Source organism: Nannospalax galili, unplaced genomic scaffold, assembly GCF_000622305.1.
Source record: "Nannospalax galili isolate Female #2095 unplaced genomic scaffold, S.galili_v1.0 scaffold100, whole genome shotgun sequence".
Lineage (NCBI taxonomy): Eukaryota > Metazoa > Chordata > Mammalia > Rodentia > Spalacidae > Nannospalax > Nannospalax galili.
This window is the reverse complement of record NW_008352891.1, coordinates 6,276,599-6,302,756: the sequence shown is the minus strand read 5'-3', so window position 1 is coordinate 6,302,756 and position 26,158 is coordinate 6,276,599. Positions and strand designations below refer to the sequence as shown.

The following is a 26,158-nucleotide window of genomic DNA, read 5'->3' as shown; positions in this document are numbered from 1 at the left end:
GATTATACTGACTTGGCCATGAGCACTGTGAAACAGACCCAAGCCATTCCATATACTGGGCCTTTTAATTTGCTCTATTACCAGCTACAGAAGTTGACAGGTATGTGTGTGCAATTACTAAAATTCATTTAATTGCATTTTTTAGTAAGATAATTTTATACCTAGGAAATGACGATTCTTAGTGTTGATAATTTTCTCAGAATTACCTGTGTACACTACATGGCCATCTTATTATTTGTAGGTGAAAACTTTGAAAATATATTCTTTTTTTTTTTTTGGTCTTTTTGAGACAGGGTCTCCTGTAGCCCCAGCTGTCCTGGAACTCACTTTGGAGACCAGGCTGGCCTTGAACTCACAGAGATCCACCTGCCTCTGCCTCCCGAGTGCTGGGATTAAAGGCATGCGCCATCACGCCCGGCTATATTCGTAATTTTTAAAAATCCCATGATATTTATCTTTGATAATTTAGTTTTAAAAACATCCTTAGTCTTTTCTCCTTTTGTTTAAAATCTGTTTTAGTTACCAACACCTAAACTTTTATCTATTTTGTTCTTTGTTCAATGAAAATCAATTTTCTAGTTCCATTGTTACCAATCTTCACAGGCTTTGTGAGAGCTCTTGGCTGTAAGCCCGCCAGTGAAAGCCTGAACCTGTTTAACCTGTTTTCAACATTTTGAAGGAATGGCTTTTATATGATGATGGGAGGGCAGTGACTGAAAGGTGTTTACTCTCTTGAAAAGGCAAGAACAAAGCCAGGTGTGCTTGTAGAAATTTAGTGTCAGCCCTAGGGAAGCAGAGGCAGGCAGATCTTTGAGTTCAAGGCTAGCTTGGTCCATGAGAGTTCCGGGTCAGCCAGGGATACATGAAATCCTGTCTCAAAAGAAAAAAACACAAACAAACAAAAGCAAGAATACTTCAAAGTATAAACTGTACTTAAGTACATAATCAGTTAAGTTCATAATCAGTAAAGTAAGCCAAAAGAAAGAAAATCCTTTTTTACTTTAGGCCCTGTTAGAATTATAGATAGTGGGGCTGGAGAGATGGCTCGGTTAAGAGCACTGGCCATTCTTGCAGAGGACCTGGTTTTGATTCCCAGCATCCACATGGCAGCTAACCGTCCATAACTCCAGTTCCAAGGGAATCCAGTGCTCTCTTCTGACCTCCAAGGGCATCGCACAACACAGGTGCAGTAACACACATGTGGGCAATATACTCATACACATAAACTAAAAATAATAAATTCAATTTTTTTAGAAAAAAAGGGCTGGAGAGATGGCTTAGCAGTTAAGAGCACTGACTGCTCTTGCAGAGGACCTGGGTTTGATTCCCAGAACCCACATGGCGGCCACGAACTGTTCTTAACTCCAGTTCCAGGGGAATCCAAAGCCCTGTTCTGACCTCTGAGGCATTGCACAACACAGGTGCACTCATATACATATAGGCAATACACATAAAATATGAAAATAATAAATATATTTTTTAAAAAAGAACCATTAAAAAAAAAAAAAAGAATTATATAAATAGTAACAGAAAATTAGTGAAATACATCTGAATGAACCCTTAAGAGGACATGCAGAACCAGTGAAGCCAAATCTTTAGCAATAGGACTTCCCTGTGGTAATGGTTGGAGTGGTTGAGGGTGCTCATGGTAAAGCTATGGTACCAGTAAAGACCAGATCATGGCAAAGCTGAGGTGCCAATGGAGACTAGATCTCTCACAGCTGCTAACAGAATCTTCAGTGTCCAAGGTGAATGTGTATGAAGTGAGATCTTTCAGTTGCTTTAAGCCATTAACATTAATCTTAGCCATTTAAAAGTTGAAATTTTCCCATTATGTGGCAGCTTTATTTCAACTATCTGTACATAGAAATGAATATGCCTCTTAAAGTATTTAAGAAAATTTTTTTTCTTTTCTTCTTTTTGAAACAAGGTCTTATGAGGCACCCCTGACTAGCCTGGAACTCACAGAGATCTGCCTGCCTCTGCCTCCCGAGTGCTGGGACTAAAGGTGTGTGCCACCACACCCAGCCATCTTATATAAATCTTATGATTTCTTTTTCAGGTGATGTAGAAGAATTAGAAATTCAAGAAAAACCTGCTCTGAAAGTATTCAGAAATATTACTGTAATACAAGAACCAGGCATGGTGGTACTAGAGGTAAGATAAAAATCATGGCACATGCCTTTAATACGAGCACTTGGGAGGCAGAGGCAGGTGGATATCTGTGAGTTCAAGGCCAGCCTGGTCTACATAGCGAGTTCCAGGTCATCTGGTGCTACAGGGAGACCTTGTCTCAAAAAGACCAAAAAAAAAAAAAATCATTTACCTTGACAAAGAGAAATAAAGTTGCAAAAAAGGGGTATGCAGTTGTAGAGGAAATTATTTACTGGTATGGGGGGCTTTAGTTATATCAAAAGATCTTAAAAGTCTCAATATAAAAAATTAGTTCTGGGGCTGGAGAAATGGCTCAGTAGTTAAGAGCACTGACTGCTCTTGCAGAGGACCCGGGTTCAATTCCCAGCACCCACATGGCAGCTACAAACCATCCTTAACTCCAGTCCCAGGGGAATCCGAAGCCCTCTGCTGACTTCCACGGCATTGCACGACATGGGTACACTCACATACATGCAGGCAATATATTCATACACATAAAATAAAGAATTTTTTAAAATAAATTAGTTCTAAGGATTAGGCTTGTATCATACATAAAACCTTTGTCCCAACACTGTCAGAAGACCAGGTAATCCTACCACTTGGGAGTTAGAGGCAAGAGGATCAGATGTTCAAGGTTATCCCTGGCTATATAGACAGTTGAAAGCCAGCTTGGACTACATGAGACCCTGTCTCAAAAAAAAATTGTTCTTATTATTGAATCAAAACTCCCGAACTTATCCTGTTGCATTCCAGAGCCTGGTGTACATATCACCTTAGTGAGTTCCAGACTAGTCAGAGCTACATAATGGGGTGGGGTGGTATTTAGGGATTTCAGATAAACCATAAAGTGATCCAAATCTAAAAGGGTTAGATACATTAAGTTAGGTGCAGACAGCAGACATAAAAGGAGACTTTTTAAAAAAAAATTTATGATTTTGTGTATGTGTGTGTGCACATGAACCACAGAATGCATGGAGAGGTCAGAAGACAAATTTGTGGAGTCAGTTCCCCCCTTCCTTTATGTGGATTTTAGGAATCAAATGAAGGTGGTCAGACTTGTGCAGTAAAAGCCTTTACCAGCAGAGCTAATTTGCTAGGCCAGGATTGAATGACCAGAGAGGCACCTTGTGTCTTTTTCTCTGTGTCAAGTTATACGTGCATTTCCTAGATATATGGCCAATTGTTTTATTCAAACATACCTTTTTTTTCTTTTTTTAAAGACAGCATCTTGCAATAGCCAGGGTTGACCTTAAACTTACATCCCTGCCTCCACCTCCTGTGTGCTGGAGTTAAGGTGTATGCTACCACACCTGGCTATACACTATTTAAAACCAAAAGAAATTCTGTCAGCTCTGGTTCCAACTACAGTTTTATGATTTATGTGTTAATTGATTCAGAAAGCTTTTTAAATCTCTTAAAATGTCAAAAACAATAATTGCTTCAGTGTGAAGTCACAATAATATTTAAAATCTTAATGTCAGTAAAAAGGGGACATTTTAAAGATAGTAATTTAGCTCTTTTTATGTTTTTAATTTGGGGGGATGGGAGGAGGTGGGGCACACATATGCCACTGTGCATGCATGGCGGTCAGAGGACAACTTGTGGGAATCAGTTCTCCTGCTGCCATCTGGATTCCACCAGGTCATTGGCCTTATCAACAAGTGCCCCTACCCTCTGAGCCAGCCCCCAGAATATAGTTTTGATTCCAGAGATAATATATCAAAGACTTTAGAGAAAGTTTTCCAGGTGACTCCTGATGCTTGGGAGTGTGCTCTTTGGAGTGGTTGTCAAGAGATGGGAAGGGTGCCGATTCCTGAAATAATTTGCTACACCAGGACTTGGAAAGCTTGGTTAGAGTACTGGGAACATGAAAGAGTGTCAGAATCTTAGGCTTCATGTGAGAAGCAAAAGTACATCTTTGATAATCACTACCCATCAGACTTGAGCTATAGCAGGTACAAGCTGCTGGGTCCCATTCCAGGCACACGTGTGGTGTGTCTATAGTCATATTTGGATTTTTTTTTTTTTTTTTTTTTTTTTTTTTTTTTTTTGGTCTTTTTGAGACAGGGTCTCCCTGTAACCCCAGCTGGTCTGGAACTTACTGTGTAGATCAGGCTGTCCTCTGCCTCCCAAGTGCTGGGTGGATTCATATTTTTATGATTTATTTTCATTTTTTGATTTAATTTTTATTTTATGTGTATGAATGTTTTGCCTACATATATATAAATGTACTACATGTGTGCAGTGTCTGCAGAGGCCAAAAGAAGGCATCAGATCCCCTTGAACTAGAGTTATGGACAATTTTTATCTGCCATGTGGGTGCTAGGGATTGAACCTTGGTCCTCTATAAGAGCTTTTAACTACTGAGCCATCTTTCCATCCCAAGATTTTATTTTTAATTATGTGTATGTCTTTGTGTGGTATGTGAGTGCAGTACCTACAGAATCCAGAAGAAAGGGCATTGGATCCCCTGGAACTGGAGTTATATTTGTGAGCCACTTGATGCGGGTGCTGGGAACCAAATTTGGATATCTGCAAGAGCAGCAAGTGCTCTTAACTGTCTCTAGCCCTATTTTACCCTCTTGTCATACTCCCTGTGCTACTAACTTAAAAGTGGTTTGGAGCTGGGGTGGTGGCACACATCCTTAATCCCAGCACTTGGGAGGCAGAGGCAGGTGGATCTCTGTGAGTTCAAGGCCAGCCTGGTCTACATAGCGAGTTCTAGGCCAGCTGGGGTAGAGGGATACCCTGTCTCAAAAATACCAAAAAAAAAAAGGACTTGGAATTTGAGTTTGAATATATGCCAGCATGTTACCTTTAAGTCAGTTTTCTCTTTCATAAATTTGATAATACTATTGTGAAAATTAAATGGGATTGCATATAAAACCTTTTGCCGCAAAGGAGGTACTTAGTATGCTTCTTTTTGCAGATTAAAAGGAAATTAAAGGATCCTAGCATTATTAGAGGAGTCAGTCAATCTAAGCCAAAGTGCTAGAAGCAGCGGCCCAGCTCTAGCCATGGTGACTGGGTGGGGAGAGTTGGTAGCTTATACTTGGCCATGATCTGCCTCCTAACTCTGCCTTTGCTCTGCAGTGGCTGGCAAACCCTTCTAACGACATGTATGCAGACACAGTGACAACCGTGATACTAGAAGTTCAGTCAAATCCAAAAATAAGGAAAGGTACAGACTTACTTCGTGTTTTTCAGTTCTTTCCTTTCTCCCCAGTTTCTTTGAAGTAGAAGCAGTAGAACCCTAAAGTAGAACTTAAAAGTTTCCTGATTTTTTAAAGTATGTAATCTTCGAGGGAACCTTAACAATGCAGATTATTAGTACCTTACTTTTCATTTTGGCTCTTCATTCATACTATAGAAATCTGATTACAATTACTACAAAGATAAGAATTCCTTTAGCTGTAGTTCTCTTAAAAACCATTTGAACAGAAATTCCAAAATACTGCTGAATTGAGCCAATGTGTCCATCAGGAAGATAGGCTAGTGTCTGTGTTTAGAAGTTACTGAGGCTGGGCATAAGTGGTGCATGCCTTTAATCTCAGCACTTGGGAGGCAGAGGCAGGTGGATCTCTGTGAGTTTGAGGCCAGCTGGGGCTACAGGGAGACCCTGTCTCAAAAAGACCAAAAAAAAAGAAAAAAGAGAAGTTGCTGAATAGTATGGTGTCTCCCTATTGAACAATTGCTAACAAAGATAAACACCAGCAAAAGTATATTTGAATCATTTTAACAACTTGATTCTATTAATGTATAGGTCTGTATAATATGTATCTTCAGATAGGCAAATTTGTGCCATAGAATGTTGCCGCTGGAGAAGGGGTCACACTGAAATATTCTGAGGTGCCTCTTACCTTGGACCCTTAACACAATATCAGACTCTGTTCTCTGATAGAATATTCCTCCATCTTAAAGACACACATACACACAAGCTGTTAATTCTTTGATTTGGGGGAGAAAAAAAGTTGAACTGGCTATTTCCCAATTCATCCTAGTTTGTAACTGTATATGAAGTGAATAGGCTAACTTAAATTACTCACAAAGCCACTGGTAAGCATTTGAATTTGTTTCGGTAATGGTAAATGTAAATTTTCATTTGTTGTAGTTGAATTGCTCAGTGGGCAGATGCAATTTGACTGCTGTAAACAGTGCTGCTGTAGATGTTTGTATGTGAATTTCTGTGTAGGTTCAGATGCATTCATGTATTCAGTAGTAGAGCACTTAAAATGGATAAGACCCTGGGATCAGTCTCCAGCACAGAAAATGTTTTTTGGCCAGGCATGGTGGTGCACACCTTCAGTTATAGCACTTGGGAGGCAGAGGCAAGAGGATGAATTCACACATACACATAACTAAAATAACAAAAAGAAGTTAAGCGTGGTTGGTGCATACCTTTAATCCCAGAACTTGGGAGGTGGAGGCAGGCAGATCTCTGAATTCAAGGCCAGCCTGGTCTACATAGTGAGTTCCAGGCCAGCTGGGGCTACAGGTAGAGCTTATCTCAAAAAGACACCCCCTCAAAAAAAAAAAAAAAAAAATCTTAAAGCAAAACAACAAAATCAGCTGGGTGTGTTGGCATATGCCTATAGTCTTAACATTTGGGGAGCAGAGGAAAGAGGAGCCCTGAAAGCTTGAGACCAGCGTGATCTATACAGTGAGTACCAGTGCTACATGGTGAAGCCCTGCTTAAAAAAAATAAAAGTTTTAGCTGGGTGTGGTGGCACACGCCTTTAATCCCAGCAGTAGGGAGGCTGAAGCAGGTGGACCTCTATAATTTCAAGGCCAGCATGGTCTATATAGTGAGTTCTAGGCCAGCTGGGACCACAGGGAGACCCTGCCTCAAAAAGACCAAAATAAATAAATAAGGAAATAAAAATAAAGGTTTTTATGTAGGCATGTTTCATATCTCTCGGGAGTAGGGTTCTGGGTCAGAATTCTGTTCTCTTGTATAACTGGCACTGTGCCAAGGCATCCTCCATTCCAGGTTAAAGTTTGCTGGTTGACTTGACATTGGTTGTATGGTTCTGGGGCAAAAGAAGGAAGTAATATAATGGACAGGTGCTTTTAAGAATTTGTAGTACAGCAGGCATAGGGAGGTGATTTATATAGTAGGATGTTAAATTCACTTAACAGTAAGCGATCTCTGTGCTCAGACGCTTCCCTGGAATTCTTGGAGCTGTAATTGTACACACCTCTCCTCATGAATGTAAAGTCTGAGAAACATTGGGGAAAAAAATTGAAATGTCATTTTGGGAGTCCTTGATGCAAACATGAAATAACATGATGCACATTAATTATATTAGTGGACAATGATACAGATATGTGCTTGCCATTTTAAGGCCTCCATAATTAATTTGGACTCATCAGTAACCATTCTCTGATAATTTGGTCACTATATAAATGGAAATTAAAAAGCTGAAGTCTGTTTTGTTTTGTTTTTCCCCAGGCGCAGTACAGAAGGTTTCTAAAAAATTAGAAATGCATGTTTACAGCAAGCGATTGGAGGTCATGCTCCAGTAAGTCTCCCAAGAGCCAGGTGTGCAGGTGGGCCAAGGAGCATTGAGTCCACAGAGTGTTCCCACTGCTTGTGGGGTTCAGACCAGGCCTGCTATGATGTGTCAGAATGAGCAGTTTGTACCAAGCTTTGTCCAAGTTGGCACTAGCTTAATGCCAAGTTTGAGTGTTCTGCCTGTAGGTGCCCTGCTTACCATAGCCCCCAGGAGTGTGTATGAAACTGGCATGGTCCAGCATGGGTGTTGATGTCGCTGGCCATCACTGTATCTGTGAGAATGCTTCTGTTTTCAGAAGTGTGAATTATTTGAGAACCTTGATTTTCTCTAGACTCTTTCCAGTAAGTCTGTAACTATGAAATGTCTTTAAATCCAGCGTGTTGCTAAATACCAGCACGTTTCTGCAGAAACTTTTTTAGGGCCTAGTTTTAGGATGTTTTTCCAAGCAGTCTTATAAAATTGCCTTGTAGTGGGTAGTTGTTTATAATTTCAGTTTCTAGCACAGTGCCTCATATATGCTAATCTTTCATTTGCTTATTGAATGAATAACCATTAGTTTCTCATCACAGACAGATGCTTGCCCTTCCCCTCAAAAAATGAATTTAAGAAAGATTGCATTTTGGCTCATGGTTTCAGAGGACTCTGCTGTGGCCAGGTGGTACTATGGCTTTGGCCTGATGTGAAGCAGCACACATGGCTGTGGGGTTGCAGGCTGGCCAGCACTGAGGAAAGCCCAGGCTTTCCTTTCATTTCCTTTCATTGGCCCCTAGTCCATGGCTACAGTTCTGAGTACATGGATGGCTGCCTGATAAGGCTGTGAAGCTTCTCCTAACCTTTGGTTTCAAGGAGGTCACATGACTCCCTGGAGCCTCCCTTGGGACTCGGGAGAAAAGACCAACTTACTGAGGGCCAGTACCTGCTCTACTGGGTCTGCTAGGGACAGGACTAGAACAGTTCTATTGTGAGTGTCTCTGCATGCAGGAGGCAGAGGCAGGTAGATCTCTGTGAGATCCAGGCCAGCTGAGGCTACAGGGGAGACCCTGTTTCATAAAGAACAAAACAAAAACAGTGCCTGCCAAGTAGAGCATTCTTCATAAATGATAGTTGTATATTTTACCTGTTCTCCAAAACCACTAATCTATGTCAAGGAAAATAACTACATCTCAGAAGTAGATAGAGGTATGTACTGTACTTTAGAATCTAGAGAGATGGCTCAGCGACTAAGAGCACTGGCTACCTTTGCAGAGAGGACTGAGGTTCAATTCCCAGTACCCACATGGTGGCTGTCTGTAACTCCTATTAAAGGGGATCCAGTGCCCTCTTCTGACCTCCTCGGGCATTGCACGACACATGTGCACCCACCTACATGCAAGCATTACACTCATACACTTAAAGTAAAAATAATAAGTAAAATAAATACATTTTTTTAAAAAAGTATTCTACTTTAGAACTTGGACCTATCTTCAATTTAATTTCTCCCCAAACATATAAAGTTGGACTTTCCCACTAATGCCGTTTTCTTTACTTGAGGGACATATTTGGAGAAGACTGTGTAAATGTGAAAGATGACTCTGTCCTGAGTGTCACAGTGGACGGGAAAACAGCTAATATCAATTTGGAGACACGGGTATGTAGCTCTTTCAGTGCTTCAAGATATTTGGGAAACAAAGTGAAGACAGTTTTTGGGGCTAGAGAATGTGGCTTATTTAGTTAGAGTTCTTGCCTAGCACACATGAAGCCCTGGGTTCTATCCCCGGCTCTGCATAAAGATGGGCATGGTGGCGTGTGCCTGTAATCCGTGCACACTGTTCTCTCTTTTTTGTTTTCTTTTTTGTATTTTGTTTTAAGACAGGGTAACCCTGTCTCACACTATAGCCCAAGCCCACCTCTGGGATATTAAACATACATCACTACACCCAGGTTTAAACAAATAAGTTATGTTTCAAATTTCTTACCTTGCTAGGCAAGTTATTGCCGCAGCTCACAGGATTCACATCTTGGTAAGGTTGATGATGATTAAAGGCAAGCACCACCGTGCTGTTTTTTGGTAATTGTGTAAAAAGCCAGTAGTGTTTTGTGGTTGAGCTGTAAGGTGTGAGCTTTGATAAGCCAGGCAGGGTGATGATAGATAACAGTAATCTCAGCTGCTTAGGAGGCTGAGGTAGGAAGATCAGGAGTTTCTGGCTGTATATTGAGACTGACCCTGTCTAATGAAATAAAACCAAGGAAGTAGTCATAAGATTATTAGTTTAGCCGGGTGTGGTTGGCACATGTCTTTAATCCCGGTACTAGGGAGGCAGAGGCAGGCAGATCTCTGAGTTCAAGGCCAGCCTGGTCTACATAGTGAGTTCCAGGCCAGCTGGAGCTCCAGGAAGACCCTGCCTCAAAAAGACTGGGGTTAAAAAAAAAAGATTATTAGTTTAAATTAAATTTATCCCCAAATATTGAGTAGATGATCACAACAATTTCTTACTAAGTAATTTGTGCTGCACAGACTTCTTGGAGCATTGTGTACTGAGTCAAAGTATGAACTTTGGGCTTTAAGAAAAGTGGTTCACAAGACTGTCCATTCCCTCTCCCCGTCTCTAAGGAGCTCCAGTCACTGTGCTGTCAGGATCACTCAGCACGTGCCATAGGGTCAGTGGCTCTGTGACTTGGTCATCAGCCTCCCACACTTCCATCCTCCCAGATGATGCTTCTCATTTAAATCCATGTGATGATTGTAGACACTGAAGTTGAAAGGCATGCTTGTGCTCTCCCTTTCAGATGGTAGAATGTGAAGAAGGAAGTGAAGATGATGAGTCCCTCAGAGAAATGGTGGAACTAGCCGCACAGAGACTGTATGAGGCCCTTACACCAGTTCACTGATGACCTCCTCTGTATGTGTTAATGTTTTACATACTTGGCTCTATTTCTGTTACTTTAAATAAAATACCTTAGTTTCTCTGGGATAGCCTGTTTACTTTTGACATCAGATGGCCTTTATGCCAACAGCTTGAATACCTCTGGACCACCAACTAATTTGTCCATCATTCTAGAATAGGTTGCCCATTACTTTAGAATTTATTCAATCTAGGTCCAGGCATTCATGCAGCACCCACGGAAACCCTTTAAGATCTGCTTCTTGCAACTGAATCCAAATTTGTCTTACCATATTTAATTGGTACAGGAAAAATGGTTCATATTGTCATACCTGTATGTTGAATTTGATTGCAAATTTTGTGCCGATTACAAATTTGAAGCCCATTTCTTCCCTCCTGACACTTGCCAAATTCCTTAGTTTATTGTGGGTATGACTTTTATAAATGGACATAATCTGGACAGAATTTTTAATTAACCCCAGCAAAACTATGTGCTCTTGTGTCTTGTGACCTTGACACCTGATCTCCTTTCCTAGGCAACCTCAATTTGGTATTTTACCCAAAACAAGAATGAATGAATGTGGGTTTGCTTGAAAATTAGCATATCAAAGCCTGAAAGGTTCAACCCCAGTCTCCTTTTGGCATAGTGGAGATTGGGAAGGATGTATGACCTAGGGTAAATGAGATATTCTGGAACTAGGTATGAAAAGGCCAGAGGGTCTGTTAAGATTCAAAATGGAGAAGCCATTTTGAATAAAATTATGGGTGGGTCAGTTTCAGGGAGAGAGTTCCAGCAGACAGTGTTAAATCAGCAGTTCCAGGAGACAGATGTTTCCAAGAGTTATCTGGGGTTCAGGCCCACTCTTAAAAACTAAATTTAAGGGGCTAGAGAGATGACTCAGCAGTTAAAGAGCACTGACTCCTCTTGCAGAGGACCTGAATTCAGTTCCCAGCACCCACATGGTAGCTGACAACCATCCATAACTCAGTTCCAGGGGATCCAACACCCTCTTCTGATCTCCACGGGTGTTACACAACATAGGTGCACTGACATACATGCAGAATACACTCATACACATAAAATAGTAATATTTTTTTAAAAAACCTAAGTTTAAGAGTTAGGCTCTCAGGTAACTGTAATGTTGGCATAGTATTGCCACACAGTTCATGTTTGTCAAATTTATCAAATTACCACTTTCAGGACTCATTTTCTCTGTATGGAATCTACACATTCAATTCTGAGATAGAGGGTTTTTTTGTTGGCTTTTTTTGATGTGTATGCATGTATTGCCTGCATGTAGGTAAGTGCACCTGTGTCAGAAGAGGCTGTCGGATCCCCTGGGACTGGAGTTACGGACAGTTGCTAGCTGCCATGTGGGTGCTGGGATTCAAACCCAGGTCTTCTGCAAGAACAACCAGTGTTCTTAACCGCTGAGTCATCTCTCCAGCCCCCGAGATAGGGTTTTTAATGACTCAAATGTATTGTGGAAGTTGAATTGTTTTTTGTGTGAATTAGTTCATTGGTCTAATTTCCTAAAGCACAGTTAATTCAGATTTGGGAGTAACTGGATGCAGGAGCCTCCCCAGTGGAGGAGCAGCTCAGCTCTGTTAGCGACAGCTTTGACATCTTCTTCAATGATTGCTACCTTTCCCCAGTGTCAGAATTCCGGGTGAGAGGCAACATGATAAAGCAGAAGTGAAATCCAACCTCGAAAGATGCAGATAGCTATGAGGGGCGTGCAGCCTTCCCGAGGGTATAGAGGTTGGGGGGGAGGTATAGGATTTATAAGTGGATCCAGAAAAGGGGCCATGGTGCTGCCACCCTAGCCACAGGCAATAAAATTTAGGCTTCTAAGCTCTCAGATAGAGACATTGGACATCTGTAGGACACCATTGGCCAGTTGGAGAGACAGGTTAACTCCCAGCTGAAATGGTGCTACAGAACAGAAAGGGGCTGGACTTACTGTTCCTAAAGAAAGATGGCTTATACATGGCCTTAGGTGAGGCTTGCTGTTTTTATGATGGTAAGAGGCAACTGAATGCCATCAAAATTACAGTTCTGAGGACCCAATAAAACAAGTCAAAGATTTGACTTAAGTCTCAGAGCCAGTGGAGATTGTAATACCCTGAGCCTCTCCATTTTGTGTAAGTTTAACTGGTCAATCATCTGGTCATTGAACCACCCCTAGGAAGGTGGGTTATGCTAAATAGATGGAGAGAGTTTTTCTTGCTAGCTCTATATAGTCTGAGTTTCTGAATTCAGAAAAGTGTAATATTTTTGTTTCTTCTCCATATCCCTTTTTTTTATTTGAAATTGTATTATTTTTATGTGTATGCATGTATTGCCTGCATGTAGGTAAGTACACCTGTGTTGGATCCCCTGGGACTGGAGTATGGACAGGTGTTAGCTGCCATTTGGGTGCTGGGTTGAATCCCAGGTCTTCTGCAAGAACAGTGTTCTTAACTGCTGAGCCATCTCTCCAGCCCCTCCATATCCCTTTTCTAACCTGCTTTAAGGCTTTGGGCTACCCCTAGCATCTTGTATTATTTTCTCTAAAGCTTCCTTCTCCCAGCCATGTGGCTGCCAGTCTACCTCCATTCTCCTCAAGGCAACCGCCAAGATTACTAGCTCACCTGCCCTGAGGATTTTTCTTTAAAATTCTAATAAAATTGTAAAAGCTTTAAAAAAAAAAAAACAGAAAAGGGGCCATGCCTTCCTAGAATCTCAGGTGAGTGCCTTCCCAGAACTCCAGAAAGAAGGTGGGGCATGCCTCCTGCAGTGGTTTCTTGCTCCTCTTCCAGGATCAGGGTTGGAGAGGTGGGAAGCTGTGCTTGGAGATTTGATAAGGAACCTGAACTTCGAGAGGGCTGAAAAGAAACCTAGTGTCCTTTCTTAGGGCTCACAAATTCTTAAGTAGATGTATCTCCCTCCTGGAGTCAGGAGCCGGGTGGATCGATGATCCATCAAACAAATACTTGCTAGCCACCTATACTGTCCCGTACTCATCTACCTCTTCTCTCAAGTGTATAACTCTCTTTCACTTTGGTAACAAACTTCAGTCTGTAAATCTCTTATTTAAAATGAGATACACATTTTTATAAAAACGGCCCAATTCCCATGTCTTTGGTCTGTATCAAAAGTCTGGGGACCACCTTTTACATGTGATACAAGGTTTTATTTTGTTTTGATAACACTAATGCACACTGCAGGAAGGGAGATTGTCCTTTCCAGAGGCCCTCCACACTAGGGAAGCAGGCTGAGCTGGTGAGGTGCTGAGTTGCTCTTGAAGCGCCCTGTCCGCCTTGCGGTTGGCATGCAGGTCCCTCTGATTTTTCTTCCTAGAGCTGATTTCTAAAACAGCTGATCTAACCTCAAGACTTGGATGCCTAAAGTCCCTGCGAGCATCTTCCTTGTTACTGGGATGACGTTCAAGTCCCGCGCAGGTGCATGTGAGCGTCTTCTGGGGCACGTTACAAATTTCCTGATGCCAAGTCCTGCGGGCAGACTTTTTGTTAAAGGTTTGGAGTGAGGGTCCTTGGCCAGTTCTGCCTTAGAATCCTCCTGCACCTGAAGCCAGTGGCTCTTGGCGGCTGCGGCGCGCACCCGTACCCAGCAGCCACCTAGGGCTCAGACCTCAGGACCCCCGCCTTCCCACTAGGCCGTCACTCGCCGCAGCCGCCATCGGAACCGCCGAGTCCAGTTGCGGCTGCACGGCGGGCGGACGCGTAGCCGACCTCACTGCCTACTACGGTTACCTGCGGAAGCAAGCTTCCGGAGCCCGAATGGGCCGCCAGGTGCGGGCTCTGGTTTCGGACGGCGCCAAATCGCACTTCGGGACAAACCAGGACAGGGTCCCGGCAGGCCGTGGTGTGTGCAAGGCCAGCTTCTCGGAAACCCACGACAACGAAGTCTCCTGGAAACCACAGCTGTCTCTGGAGTGACACCGAGGTCTGGAAGCCCGAAAACCCGACCGCAGGCGGAAGACCGGAAGCCGAGCAGCCCTAGGCCCGCCCCTCAGGTCTAGCCCCGCCCCGGCGCGGTTGCTGCGGCACATCCGGCGGCGCAGTCCGCTCGTCTACTCCGCGCCATGGCGGTGTCTGAGGGAGCGTCGTTCGGCAGCTCTCTACTCTGGCCTCGCGTGTTGCTTTTCGGGGACTCCATCACGCAGGTACCGGCCAGGCTCGCCCGCGCGTTCCCTGCGCCCGCGGCCTCCTGCGAGGTGCTCGTGCGCCCTTCGGTGCCGCGGTGTGGACGAGCCCCGCTGTCCTTCCAGGCGACTGTCTTGTAGAGGGACTGTGGAAAGACCCTGTGCACGCCGACTGCCGGCCTTCAGACCGGCGCCCCGCTTGTCCCGGCCGAGGCTCCCTCGCTGGCACCCGATTCAATTTTCTGTGGATTCCCTGCCGAGGCTTCTTTGCCTCAGTTCACTGCGCACTTCCTCCCGAGGCACAGGTTGAGCACCAAATGGCTTTGAAAACGGGATGTTTTCAAAAGTCAAGTAGAAAAAACCTTTTCATCTGACACCATTTCACCTCCATAAAATGCCTTACCCGGTGTCCTGCCTGATCTTTCCCGCAACAACCTTATTAAAGGAAGATAAGTTGCTTTCCTGTAGTTTTTTAACATTCAAAAGGCATGGCTTTCTACACCAATTCTTTAAAATATATCCTAATAATTGGCAACATTTTTGGTACTAGGCAGCTTTTGTGAACGTCTGCCAAAAAATCTAGGCGTGATGGCGCGTTCCTCTAATCCCAGCGCTCAGGAGGCTGAAGCAGGAGGATTGCCAGGATAGAATGAAGTATTGGCCTTCCTTGTTTTTTTCAACTGGAGAAGTGGAATGGTGTGGAAGTCATTTTTTAACTCAGCATAATTGCTTTTGTCTTGTATGTAGACTTTTTAAAGTAGCTTTTCTACTTTAAGATGACTCTAATATTAGGTCTCAGCAAAATGTCGATGACTCGGTCACATCCCCTAGATGATGAAAAAAAAAAAAAGCCTCATTTCCAGAATGCTACTTGATGAATTCATGGTAATTCCCCAGAGACCTTCCCAGTCCAGGAAGGCCAAGAAGTGAGGTTATGCAAGGAGGCCTGACCCTTTAAGGTGCTGCTAGTACTCCATAATTCTATCTGGCTGCACTGACACACAGTAATGGGTTTTTCTTCAGTTTTCTTTCCAGCAGGGTGGATGGGGAGCATCACTGGCTGACAGGCTAGTCAGGTGAGAATAATTCCTAAATTGGTACTTGGCAGTTTTCTGATAGGCAGTGTGTCTTCTCTTAACCTGTTAACCTTGGCCTGCCCTTCCTCTTCAGTGCACAGAGAGCACTCAGGGTTCTTTGTAAATGCCACCATGTGAAATCTAGCATCAGATGTGTAGGATAAATCCTTTGCGGGGAGTGGGGATGGAGGGGGTGGCACAGACCTGTCTGTAATCTCAGCACTGGGGAGACAGGAGGATCACAAATTGGAGGACATCTTATGTATTATAGCAAGACCCTGTTCAAAACAAAGCAAAAATACTTTCAAACCCCTGAATTTCAAGTTGTTAGTGGCTTTCTAAATTACTGTACTTGCTCAGGTCAGCATCCATTAGAAACCATTTTAGAAGCACCCTGAGCCACCACAAAGTCAGTCACCCTTGTATGGAATGTAGAATATCACTGAAGAATACGGTGATTACCTGTTGCAAAAGGACTTTGGGGAGGCTGGCTTGAGTACATCCTTGTCCTCAATAAAGAATCCTGGGCTGGTCAGGGCCTGTTGTCCCTGGGAAGCCACAGAGCACAGCCTCACTAATGGCTGGCTACTGGGCCCAGAAGCAGCTCCTTGCTCACAGCTCTTTTCAACAAATTTCATTTCAGAAAGTGCGATGTTCTGAATCGTGGATTTTCAGGTTACAATACCAAATGGGCCAAAATTATTCTTCCAAGATTAATCAGGAAAGAGAACAGTATCGAAAACCCAGTTGCAGTTACAATTTTCTTTGGTGCCAACGACTCTTCAATAAAAGGTGAGTGACTTCTTAACTCCTATTATATTCCTATTACCAAGCAAATTTACTTATATACTTTATTTTTTAACAGTTTCTCTATCTCCTAGTAGTCTTGCCAGAGTACAGTGTGCTCCTGGAGTTTCCTTATGTGTTTCTTCTGGCTTTGATGTGGTTGGATTTTATGCTGTGGATCGTTTTCTACAGGGCTGACTTGTTGTGCAACCTGAAATGACATTTAGCTTGTTTCCTGCAGGGCTATTTCTAATGTTCTTCTCCACAGTTGATGTACTTGGCAGCACAGGACTCACCTCTGGGGTGTACTCTTCCTCCTGAGAAAGGAGCCTTTGTTTTGTTTTTGAGGCAAGGTCTTATGTAGCCCAGGCTGGTTTCATACTCACTAGGTTACTAAAGGCAGCTTTAAATTGTTGATCCTCCTGCCTCTATGTCCCAAGTGCTTGGGTTACAGGTATTTGCCACCAGTCTGCCCTGGTAAGGACACATGACTTAGCAGAAAGACTGGTCAGGAGTAGCCTGAGTGGCAGGCTGTTGTTAAAATTCCTTTCCTGGGGAAGACATAAAGTATCTACCCCCTCCTCCTAAGGTCTCAACTACCAACTGAGGTCTGAGTCCACCAGAGTTCACTCTGGGGAACTAGTGAATTTATTAGGCTTACTTACAGAGCAGTGGGTGAGGGGGCTACAAGCAGGAGTATGGATGACCTTAAAGCAGTCATACCAGGTCTATACCCAGGTACCCAGGATGACTCTGGCTTTATAGATGGAGCCCCTCCCCTAGCCCTTCCCACCTATATATACTCTAGCCCCTTCCCCCTCCTACCCAAAGCCACATACAGTTAGGGCAGAATTGTGTACAAGGGGTTGGGAGGAGTGACTGGATACTCTGGTGAGGGGGCTATGACCCTCCCCAACCCTTCTGAGAGAATATCAACCATCAACAACCCCAGCTGTGATGATCTTTTGCAAGGTGACACAGCTGTCCTGAAGGTGGCATCTGTCTAGCTTAGAGGCTAGTCCTCCACTCCACAGGTTCTTAGGTTCTTGGATGACTTTATATTTCTGTGGTTTGTATGGGGGAGGATAGTCCTATACCACACAGGGTCATGGGTGACCTCTTTATACTTGCACGGCGTCTGCAGAGAGCCTTGTGCAAGCCTTGTACTTGTGTGCCAGCCCGACTAGAAGCAAGCCTGTGCAGTATTTTCCTGTCATGTGTCTGCTGAGTGCTTTATACACTTAGCACTTTTCAGCCAAATTAAGAGACAGACCTGTCATCATCATTTCCCAATGAGGAAACTGAGATCCTGATGATTAAGCATTTTTCTGAGGTTATGTGACTAGTCAGTGTCAGAGTCAGCATTAGAACTGGGGTAATCTTACTCCACAGCCTCCAAAGGCAGCTTTGCTTACAATGGGAGAACTAGAGATGAGAATGCTCTATCTGCAATTTCCATAGCCACTCTCCACCGGATTTCAGGTATTTTGTCATATACGTTAAGGCCAGGTCTACCTGTAGCCCCAGCTGGCCTGGAACTTTTTATGTAGACCAGGCTGGCCTTGAACTCACAGTGATTCTCCTGCCTTTGCCTCCCAAGCGCTGGGACTACAGGCTAATGAACTGTATGTTCTATCCCCCACCACCCCATGGGTTTATTTATGGAAGTGGAGCTGTCTCTATTTCTTTTAAAAGAAAAAGGAAATCTCTTATGTCTTCCATTCCTCAGTGATTTTGTATGCATTTGTAAGTCTATTTATGGCACATGCTTGAAATCTCAGCACTTAGGTGGCAGAGGCAGGCGGATCTCTCTGAGTTCATGGCCAGCCTGGTCTACACAGAGTTCCAGGCCAGCTGGGGCTACAGGGAGACCCTGTCTCAAAACAACCAAAAACCAAAGAACTTGGGGCTAGATAAATGGCTCAGCAATTGAGAGCACTGGCTGCACTTGCAGAGGACCTGGGTTCAGTTCCGAGCACCCACATGGTAGCTAACTATCTGTAACACCAGTTCCAGATATCAGATCCCCTCTTCTGGTCTCCATAGCTACTGCACATATGTGGTGCATATACATACATGCCAGTATACACATAAACAAAATAAAAGTAAATATGGTGGGTTTTGTTTGCTTTTTAAGGCCTGGGAATGTAGCAGAATTGGTTAGCATGCTTACCTACAATGCACAGAGCCTTGAGTTCAGTTCCCATCACTATATAAAATTGGGTGTGGTGGAGGCAGGAGAATCACAAGCTCAGCTACACAGTGAATTCAGTCAGCCTGGGATATACAAGACTGGGGGTGGGGACTTAAAACACAATAAAAATGGCCGGGCGTGGTGGTGCATGCCTTTAATCCCGGCACTCGAGGCAGAGGCTGGTGTATCCCTGTGAGTTCAAGGCCAGCCTGGTCTACATAGTGAATTCCAGGACAGCTGGGGCTACAGGGAGACCCTGTCTCAAAAAGACCAAAAAATAATAAAATAATAATACTACTAATAAAAAATGTATTTGGGCTGAAGTATTCATGTCATTGAATAGATGAAAATCCCAAGCAGCACGTTCCCTTGGATGAATACCGTGCAAACCTACAGGACATGGTCCAGTACCTCAGGTCTGTGGATGTCCCTGAAGATCGAGTCATTCTCCTCACACCACCTCCACTCTGTGAAGCAGCCTGGGAGAAGGAATGTGTCCTGAAAGGTAAATAAAGTTTGTGCAGCTACCACAGAATTGGATGGGAGCACCCAGAGGGCTTCCATAGCCCCTGTTGCCCTTGGGCCCCTGTGAGTCTGTTTGGAATCAAGTGAAGTGAAAACAAAATTACAACTCCCATTGTCTTACTCAAACAAAAAAAGAGGAATTCTGGCTGTGGCTAAGTCAGGAGGGATTGCCAGCCTGGCCACCTGCTGACCTTCATGGTTGTACTGAGCTCTGGTGGTGCCTGGATCCCCTAGGTCCTCATCCACAGCATCTCCGACTCCCTGGCATCAGGAGAAGGCACTGTAACATGGGCTCACAGAGTGATTCTTTTTTGCCTCCTTTATGGCAGTTGGAGAAAAGGTGTCATGGTGAAATTTCCCCACTTTTTCTTCTCTGTGAAGTGCTGTTGTGGCTTGTGCATAGCTGCACTCTTGTGCTGACACACGTGGCTGGAAGGGTACCATGGATTTTCACCAAGCTGCTGGAAACACAACAGGTTTTTCTAGGACACATTAATAACTTTTTTAATACAGATCAGCAGTCAAACTAGGGAGGAATTTATTCTTTTGCTCCCATACAGAGCCTGCGCAACCCAGCACCTGTACCCCATATCCAGTTGCCCGTTTTCTCTTTCATTTCCTTTTCGTCAGTCCCCTAGCTCTCCTCTGCCTGCACTCGGTACTGCCAGCAACCTGAGCTTCAACCCAGCTCTGGCTCCTACTTCCAAGCCAGCCTGCCTAGCTCCACCTCCCAAGGGAGCTCTGCCCTTCCTGCAGGTAGGTTAGGAGATAAAGCAGCATATGCTTGTTTAAATATGTGTGTTTTGCATGAGTGGAAGTAGATATAGCCATCACGGACAAGGAAAGCCTGAAGATGGTTAAGCAAGGTATGGATAGTCACGCAGCCATTAAGTAGCATTGTCAGGCAATTTACTAGGTCTCTGTCTAGACTGCAGACTTGCCCATAGTGCTGCAGTGGTTCTGGCTGCATACACACACTCAGCATGGCATTTCTTTCTACCATGGCCCTTCCTTGCCCAACTGACCCAAATCACCGTGGTCAGCTCACAGGCCTGCACTAAGCAGCTGCTACACCCCTGGGCCTTTCCTGCTTCTGTATATTTGTTCAGTGTCCTCCAGAACATTCCTAGCTCCCCAGAAGGTCCTGGGTGCCACTACTGGCTCCGGCTCCTCCTCCTCCTGCTGCACTTCATCCTCTGCTGTGTCACATGGCAGGAATAATCTTCGAGACCCACTGTTATAGTCCCCAACAGGCTGACATTAATGGCACTTAGAAACTGGCAGTCGGTACAGCTTGCACAAGGACCAGCATGAGGTTTATCAGTTACTATCTGGAGTCCCTCTCTCAATAGGGTGCAAATTAAATCGCCTGAACTCAATTGTTGGTGAATATGCTAAAGTGTGTTTGCAAGTAGCCCAAGACTGTGGGACTGATATCCTTGACCTGTGGACCCTGATGCAGAAGGACAACCAGGTACTGTGGATTTTCTCAGTTCTCTCAGAGCTAGTGGGACCACGCAGAGGTAAACCAGGTGTATACAACTTTCCTGAAGTGTCTATGCAGAGGTAAGTCAGGCATGGTGGTGCATGCCTGTAATCCCAGAACCTGAGAGGTAGAGGCAGGAGGATCAGACATTCAGGGCCAGCCTTAGCTACATAGCAAGTTCAAGACCAGCCTGGGTTACATGAGGCCCTGTCTCAAAAGTCAAACACAAATGGCCCCTCACTAGGGAAGCATAAAGAGCAGGTAAAGGAGAGTTCTAGGGGGTTCCTGTGGAGCCAGATACTCAGCTGGGAGTTGCCACAGAGCAATAAAAATGGTCAAGTTCTCAACATCAGGATAGGACAAAGTTTAAAGTGTCAACAAACAAAAATGTGACATTGAATAGAGTATAATCTCTAAGAAAATTTAGCTTGAGATACATAATTGTAATTATTTGTTTTAAAGCCGGAAAACATATTAGCAAAAAGCTAGTTCTCAAGGAGTATGGCCACTTTGACAGAGGACTTAGCCACCCACTCCTTAACCCTAGAAAAGGGAAACTGGGGGACTGGAAGACCTAGGTTGGAATCCCAGCACCCACATGGCAGCTAACAACTGTCTGTAACTCCATTTCCAGGGGATCTGACAGCCTTGTCTGTCCTCCACAGGCATTGCACAACACGGGTGCACTTACCTACATTCAGGCAATACACACATACACATAAAAATAATAAATAAAATATTAAAAAGGGAAACTGTTACCAGAAATCCAGTATGCAGTTGTTTATGGCAGTGTCATTCATACTAGCCCCAGTCTGGAAGCCAGCTACATAGCCTTCTATAGGTGGCTGGGAAACGTATGTCCACAGAACACGTGGAGTGAGGAAAACTGGAGTCTGAAACCCTCAGTGCTGTGGATGAAGCTGAGACTCCACTGCAGGAGTGCAGCTGCTCAAAGTCACATCCGTGACTCCATCCGTAGACCTGTCAGACAAGACTAGAATGACAGCTTAGGGACAGGATGGTGGGACAGAATTCAGGTTCCACATAGCACCTAATGGACAGCATAGAAGAGGCAGTGAGACAGCTCTATTTTACCCATACCTGCTACTGTTCTTGTTTGTTTTCAAGACAGGGCATCGTGTAGCTGAGGCTGGCCTAGAACTTTATACAGTTGTAGTCGATCTTGAAATTCTAGCTGTCCTGCCTCCACCTCTGGAGGTGGAGTGTAGGACTTGTACAGATGTGCACTACCATGCCCAGTTTACATTGTGCTAGGGACTGAACCCAAGGGTTTTGTGTATGCTCGGCAATCACTCTACCAACTGAGCCTACCATGCTCTTTGGTAAAGTATTTGTTTTGCCAGATACAAGTCATTTCCTTACTCTGCAGAGACCCAGAGAGGTGGCTGAGTGATGGGGACTGATGGTATTTGGAGTACTCAAAGGAAAGGAGAATCCACTGTGTACCCAGTCTACTTTTTTTTGTCTTTTTTTTTTTTGGAGACAGGGTCTCTCTGTAGCCCCAGCTGGCCTGGAACTCACTGCAGGCTGGCCTTGAACTCACAGAGATCTGCCTGCCTCTGCCTCCCCAGTACTGGGATTAAAGGCATGCACCACCACGCCTGGCCCCAGTCTACTTTTTTAAAAATTTATTTTTATGTGTATGTGTGTGAGCCTGCATGAGTTTATGTGCACTACATGTACGTAGGAGCCCATGGAAGCGAGAAGAGGGTATCAGATCTCCTAGAGCTGGAGTTAAGAGACAGTGTAAGCTGTCAGATGGATGTTGAAAACCAAACCCTGGGTCCTCTGCCAGATCAGTGCCTTTAACCCCAGCCATCTCTCCAGAACCCATTTGTTCTTCAGAGCTGTTGGGTTTAGCCACTTGGACAGGAGTTGGAAGAAAGCAACCCGCAGTCACCAAGCCAAATACTAACTTATCCTACCCCTAAATCTTAGTCCATCCTACCCTCCAAGGATCTGGAAGAAGGTAACAGAAGCAAACCCTGAATTAAATCGGGTGGAGACCATTTAGTAAATGCCAGGAAGCTCAAGAATGCCTGTCAACTCGTTTAAGTTGCTAAGAAATTGAAATTTACTTAAGTTTAAACCAAGTATTATAATTTTTCAGAGATGCTTGTCATCTAGAGGCTCTCGTAGCCCTAGTACTTTCAGTCTGCCTGAGCATCCTTGACTGACCTTTTAAGTCCTCTTGTTCCCAGAGCAGTGGGCACAAAACAGAAGTATCAGTGTTTGAGCATCTAGAGTAGTTTTGTTTTTTTTAACATTTTTATTTTATGTGTATGTGTGTTTTACCTACATGTATGTAAGTGCACCCATGTCATACAGTGCCCAAGGAGGTCAGAAGAGGGAGTTGGATCCCCTAGAACTGGAGTTACAGACAATTGTTAGCCACCACATGGGTGTTAGGAATCAAACTTGGGTCCTCTGCAAGAGCAGCTAGTGCTCCTAACTGCTGATCCATCTCTCCAGCCCTGGAGTTGGGTTTTTTTTTTTTTTTCTGCTGGAATTAAAGGCGTTCACTACCATACTTGGTTGGAGTTGGTTTTGGGGGTTTTTTTTTGTCTTTTTGAGACAGGGTCTCCCTGTAGCCCCAGCTGTCCTGGAACTCACTATGTAGACCAAGCTGGCCTTGAACTCACAGAGATCCGCCTGCCTCTGCCTCCCGAGTGCTGGGATTAAAGGCACGCGCCACCATGCCCAGCCATGGAGTTGTTTTTCTTAATCCACTGGAGGGCAGGAGAGATGACTCAGCTGGTACTTCCCACCAAGCCTGACTTACGTTTGATCCTCAAGACCCACATGGTTGAAGGAGAGAACTTCAAAGTTGTCCATTGACCTCTATGCACACCCACACACATACAATGAATGAATAACAGTAGTTAAAAAGTACTTAAAGAGGGGCTAGAGAGATGTCTCAGTGGTTAAGAACACTGGTTATTCTTACAGAAGACCTGGGTTTGAATCTCAGCACCCACATGGTAGCTAACAACTATCTGTAACTCCAGTTCCAGGGGATCTGATGGCCTTTTCTGTCCTCCGTGGGCACTGCACGACAGAGATGCACTTACCTACGTGCAGGCAATACACTCATATACATAAAATAAAAATAATAAAATACTCAAAGAGTCTACTGGGCATACATACACACAATAAATAAATTGGGGATAAAGAATTAGGACTGATGAGATGGTTCAGTGGGAAAGGGTGCTTGCCACAAAGCTAGATAAACCAAGTTTGTCCTCTGAAATCCACAAGGTAGGAGAACTGACTCCCAAAAGTTGTCCTCTGACATTCCCACACAGGTAATTGCACCCCCTCCCCCTGAAACCTCACATAAAAAACCCACTGGAGGTAATTTGAGACAGTTGTGCTAGAAGGGTGTTTTCAACTACTGCATGGTCTGCTCACAAGTCTTTCACTTTACACTAAGGCTCTAGAACTGAGTATATCTTTAGAGTTCCATCTAGAACCATCTAGATGAGAAACACAAAGCCTAGGGAAAAGGGCCACTAAAATCTGAGTCCTTGGACTATGAAAGCCATGTGTATAACCTGCCACCTCAGACCCCATAGGGACTGGGGAAGGAAGTCTTGCCTAGAGTGAAGATTCCAAGTAAGAAATAGGACTGAGTCTAAGGAGTAACTGGGTGACTGGATTCAACCCACCCATTCCTAGTCCAGATGGTAACAAGTTCTTCCTACCCCCAAACTTGCCCAAGAGTCATAAGATGACTTCCTAGGGCCTAAACTCTTAATACCAAATTTTTCACTGTTGTAATATTATTAAATCATAGTTACCTCTCATAAGCCTCTCTAAGCTATTAACATGTCATATGATTTAAGACCTAGAAAACTGTCCAAATTGAGACATAGAGTAAAGGCTTTATGATTTCAAGAGCTGGGGTCTGTATTAGACAGCGCCAGAGGGTTAACAAGGCTCTTGTGTGTTCAAACACCTGTGTAGAGAGCACACAGAGCACACTGAGGCCACTGTGGTCCCAGATGGTACTTAAGCAGCTACATGGAACAGAAGGGGTTGGTTAGCTTTCTAAGAGCCAACTTGGGGAGAGAGTCACACCTTTAACATGCCCCCCCTCCCTTGTAGGACTTTTCGTCTTATTTATCAGATGGACTACATTTATCACCAGCGGGAAATGAATTTTTGTTTTCACATCTCTGGCCTCTGATAGACAAGAAGGTCTCTTCTCTGCCCTGGCTGCTTCCTTACTGGAAGGATGTGGAAGAAACAAAGCCTGAACTGAGTCTGCTGGGAGATGGAGACCATTAGTCAGCCTGGGGAAGCCATAACTTTGTTAATTCACAAACATTCCAAGAGATTGATTTAAACACTATTTCTTCTCAAGCTTAAACTTCTGTTCATGATCTTGGCTCAAAAAACTGTTAACATTTGCTACCAATATTAATAAAGTTTTAAGATTTTTCAGGGAAACGCTGTACTTGATACACTGTTTTGTTATTCAGGATTTATTGACTAAAGCAGGCATTGTCAATGGCACAGCTACAGAATATACCCTGAGCAGCTTGTTAATCTGGTAAATGGCAAAAAAGTAAAGACAATTTTGTTTTTTTAAAAAATCACAATTTTATAAAAAATGTTTTTCTTCCATTCTGCCAGGAACTCCTTCATTCATACACCCACACACCCCACTCACCTTATACCAAATTCTGCAAGTGTAACTAGAGTATAAGAACATCATGACTAGTTGAGAGCAAATACCGTAAGGTCCAAAGTTCAAGTATTAGGGTAACAAGGAGTTGTGTAACAAACGTCCTCAGAAGGAAAGAAGGCACAGGTTTGGTTAACTGTCCTCAAACTTCACAAGTTATCTTGGTTAAAATGTGTTAGCTGGTGAGCACATTTCAGTTTTATACCTAGAACTTACAAAAGTCAGAATTCAGGCTAATGATTTTTATCCTTCACACAGTAAATACAGATCATTCAGAATCCTGAAGCACTAAAGAAGTCATGTGAATATCTATTTTCTGGGTCAATAAAAAGGGTTTCTGAAGACTTCTTCTTCCAGGACTGGTACCCAGTCAACAGAGGTAGTACCCCCTCCTGACCAGGTCAGTGTCTTGGCCTGTTCAAACCCTGTTCACTTCCTTTGCCCTCTTGTCCACTAGTGTTCACAAACAGGCAACGTGTTCTCTCCAATCATATTCTGAAATAGTTTAGGTTTTGTGGGTATTGAACTTTTAAGGGCATCACAATATTAGAGATAAACGAAGACGCTTGTAAAATGGAAAAACTGACCAGTAAATTTGGCATTATCTCTAAATTCAAGTGGCTGTTAATGTAAACTTTAAGAGAAGCTAGAATGTTTTTCATCCTAGAAAGCACTAACCTATGAAGAACATTACCCAAATC

The 26,158-nt window shown here is 43.8% G+C and overlaps 2 protein-coding genes across 4 annotated transcripts in view; both read left to right on the top strand.

Moving 5' to 3' along the window:
• Cpsf3 (cleavage and polyadenylation specific factor 3) overlaps positions 1-10,632 on the top strand; it is a 37,593-nt gene extending 26,961 nt beyond the window's left edge. The window contains exons 13-18 of one of the 2 annotated variants that reach the window (XM_008850133.3): positions 2-100; positions 2,063-2,157; positions 5,248-5,335; positions 7,607-7,676; positions 9,201-9,297; positions 10,437-10,632. In XM_008850133.3, coding sequence (XP_008848355.1) covers positions 2-100; positions 2,063-2,157; positions 5,248-5,335; positions 7,607-7,676; positions 9,201-9,297; positions 10,437-10,538 — 551 coding nt within the window. In that variant the 3' untranslated portion in view covers positions 10,539-10,632. The remainder of the gene's footprint in view (position 1; positions 101-2,062; positions 2,158-5,247; positions 5,336-7,606; positions 7,677-9,200; positions 9,298-10,436) is intronic. The other variant, XM_017802487.2, reaches the window with a different exon arrangement.
• Positions 10,633-14,543: 3,911 nt separating this feature from the next.
• Positions 14,544-25,776, top strand: Iah1 (isoamyl acetate hydrolyzing esterase 1 (putative)). 2 transcript variants are annotated; one of them, XM_008850127.3, is made up of 6 exons: positions 14,544-14,700; positions 15,703-15,755; positions 16,399-16,547; positions 19,079-19,240; positions 20,613-20,734; positions 24,875-25,776. In XM_008850127.3, exons 1-6 carry the CDS (start codon positions 14,620-14,622, stop codon positions 25,055-25,057), a joined length of 750 nt encoding a protein of 249 aa, XP_008848349.1. In that variant the 5' UTR covers positions 14,544-14,619; the 3' UTR covers positions 25,058-25,776. The 2 variants fall into 2 exon arrangements, with proteins under 2 accessions (XP_008848349.1, XP_029410461.1); XM_029554601.1 differs by lacking the exon at positions 15,703-15,755 and having other exon boundaries at positions 14,578-14,700.
• The last annotated feature ends 382 nt before the right edge of the window (positions 25,777-26,158 follow it).

Bases quoted from the DNA above. Each gene is read 5' to 3' on its own strand.
- Iah1 (XM_008850127.3), top strand. From the start codon at position 14,620: ATGGCGGTGTCTGAGGGAGCGTCGTTCGGCAGCTCTCTACTCTGGCCT. The intron at 16,548-19,078 runs GTGAGTGACTTC...GTCATTGAATAG, and splicing joins CAACGACTCTTCAATAAAAG to ATGAAAATCCCAAGCAGCAC. The intron at 20,735-24,874 runs GTACTGTGGATT...CCTCCCTTGTAG, and splicing joins TGATGCAGAAGGACAACCAG to GACTTTTCGTCTTATTTATC.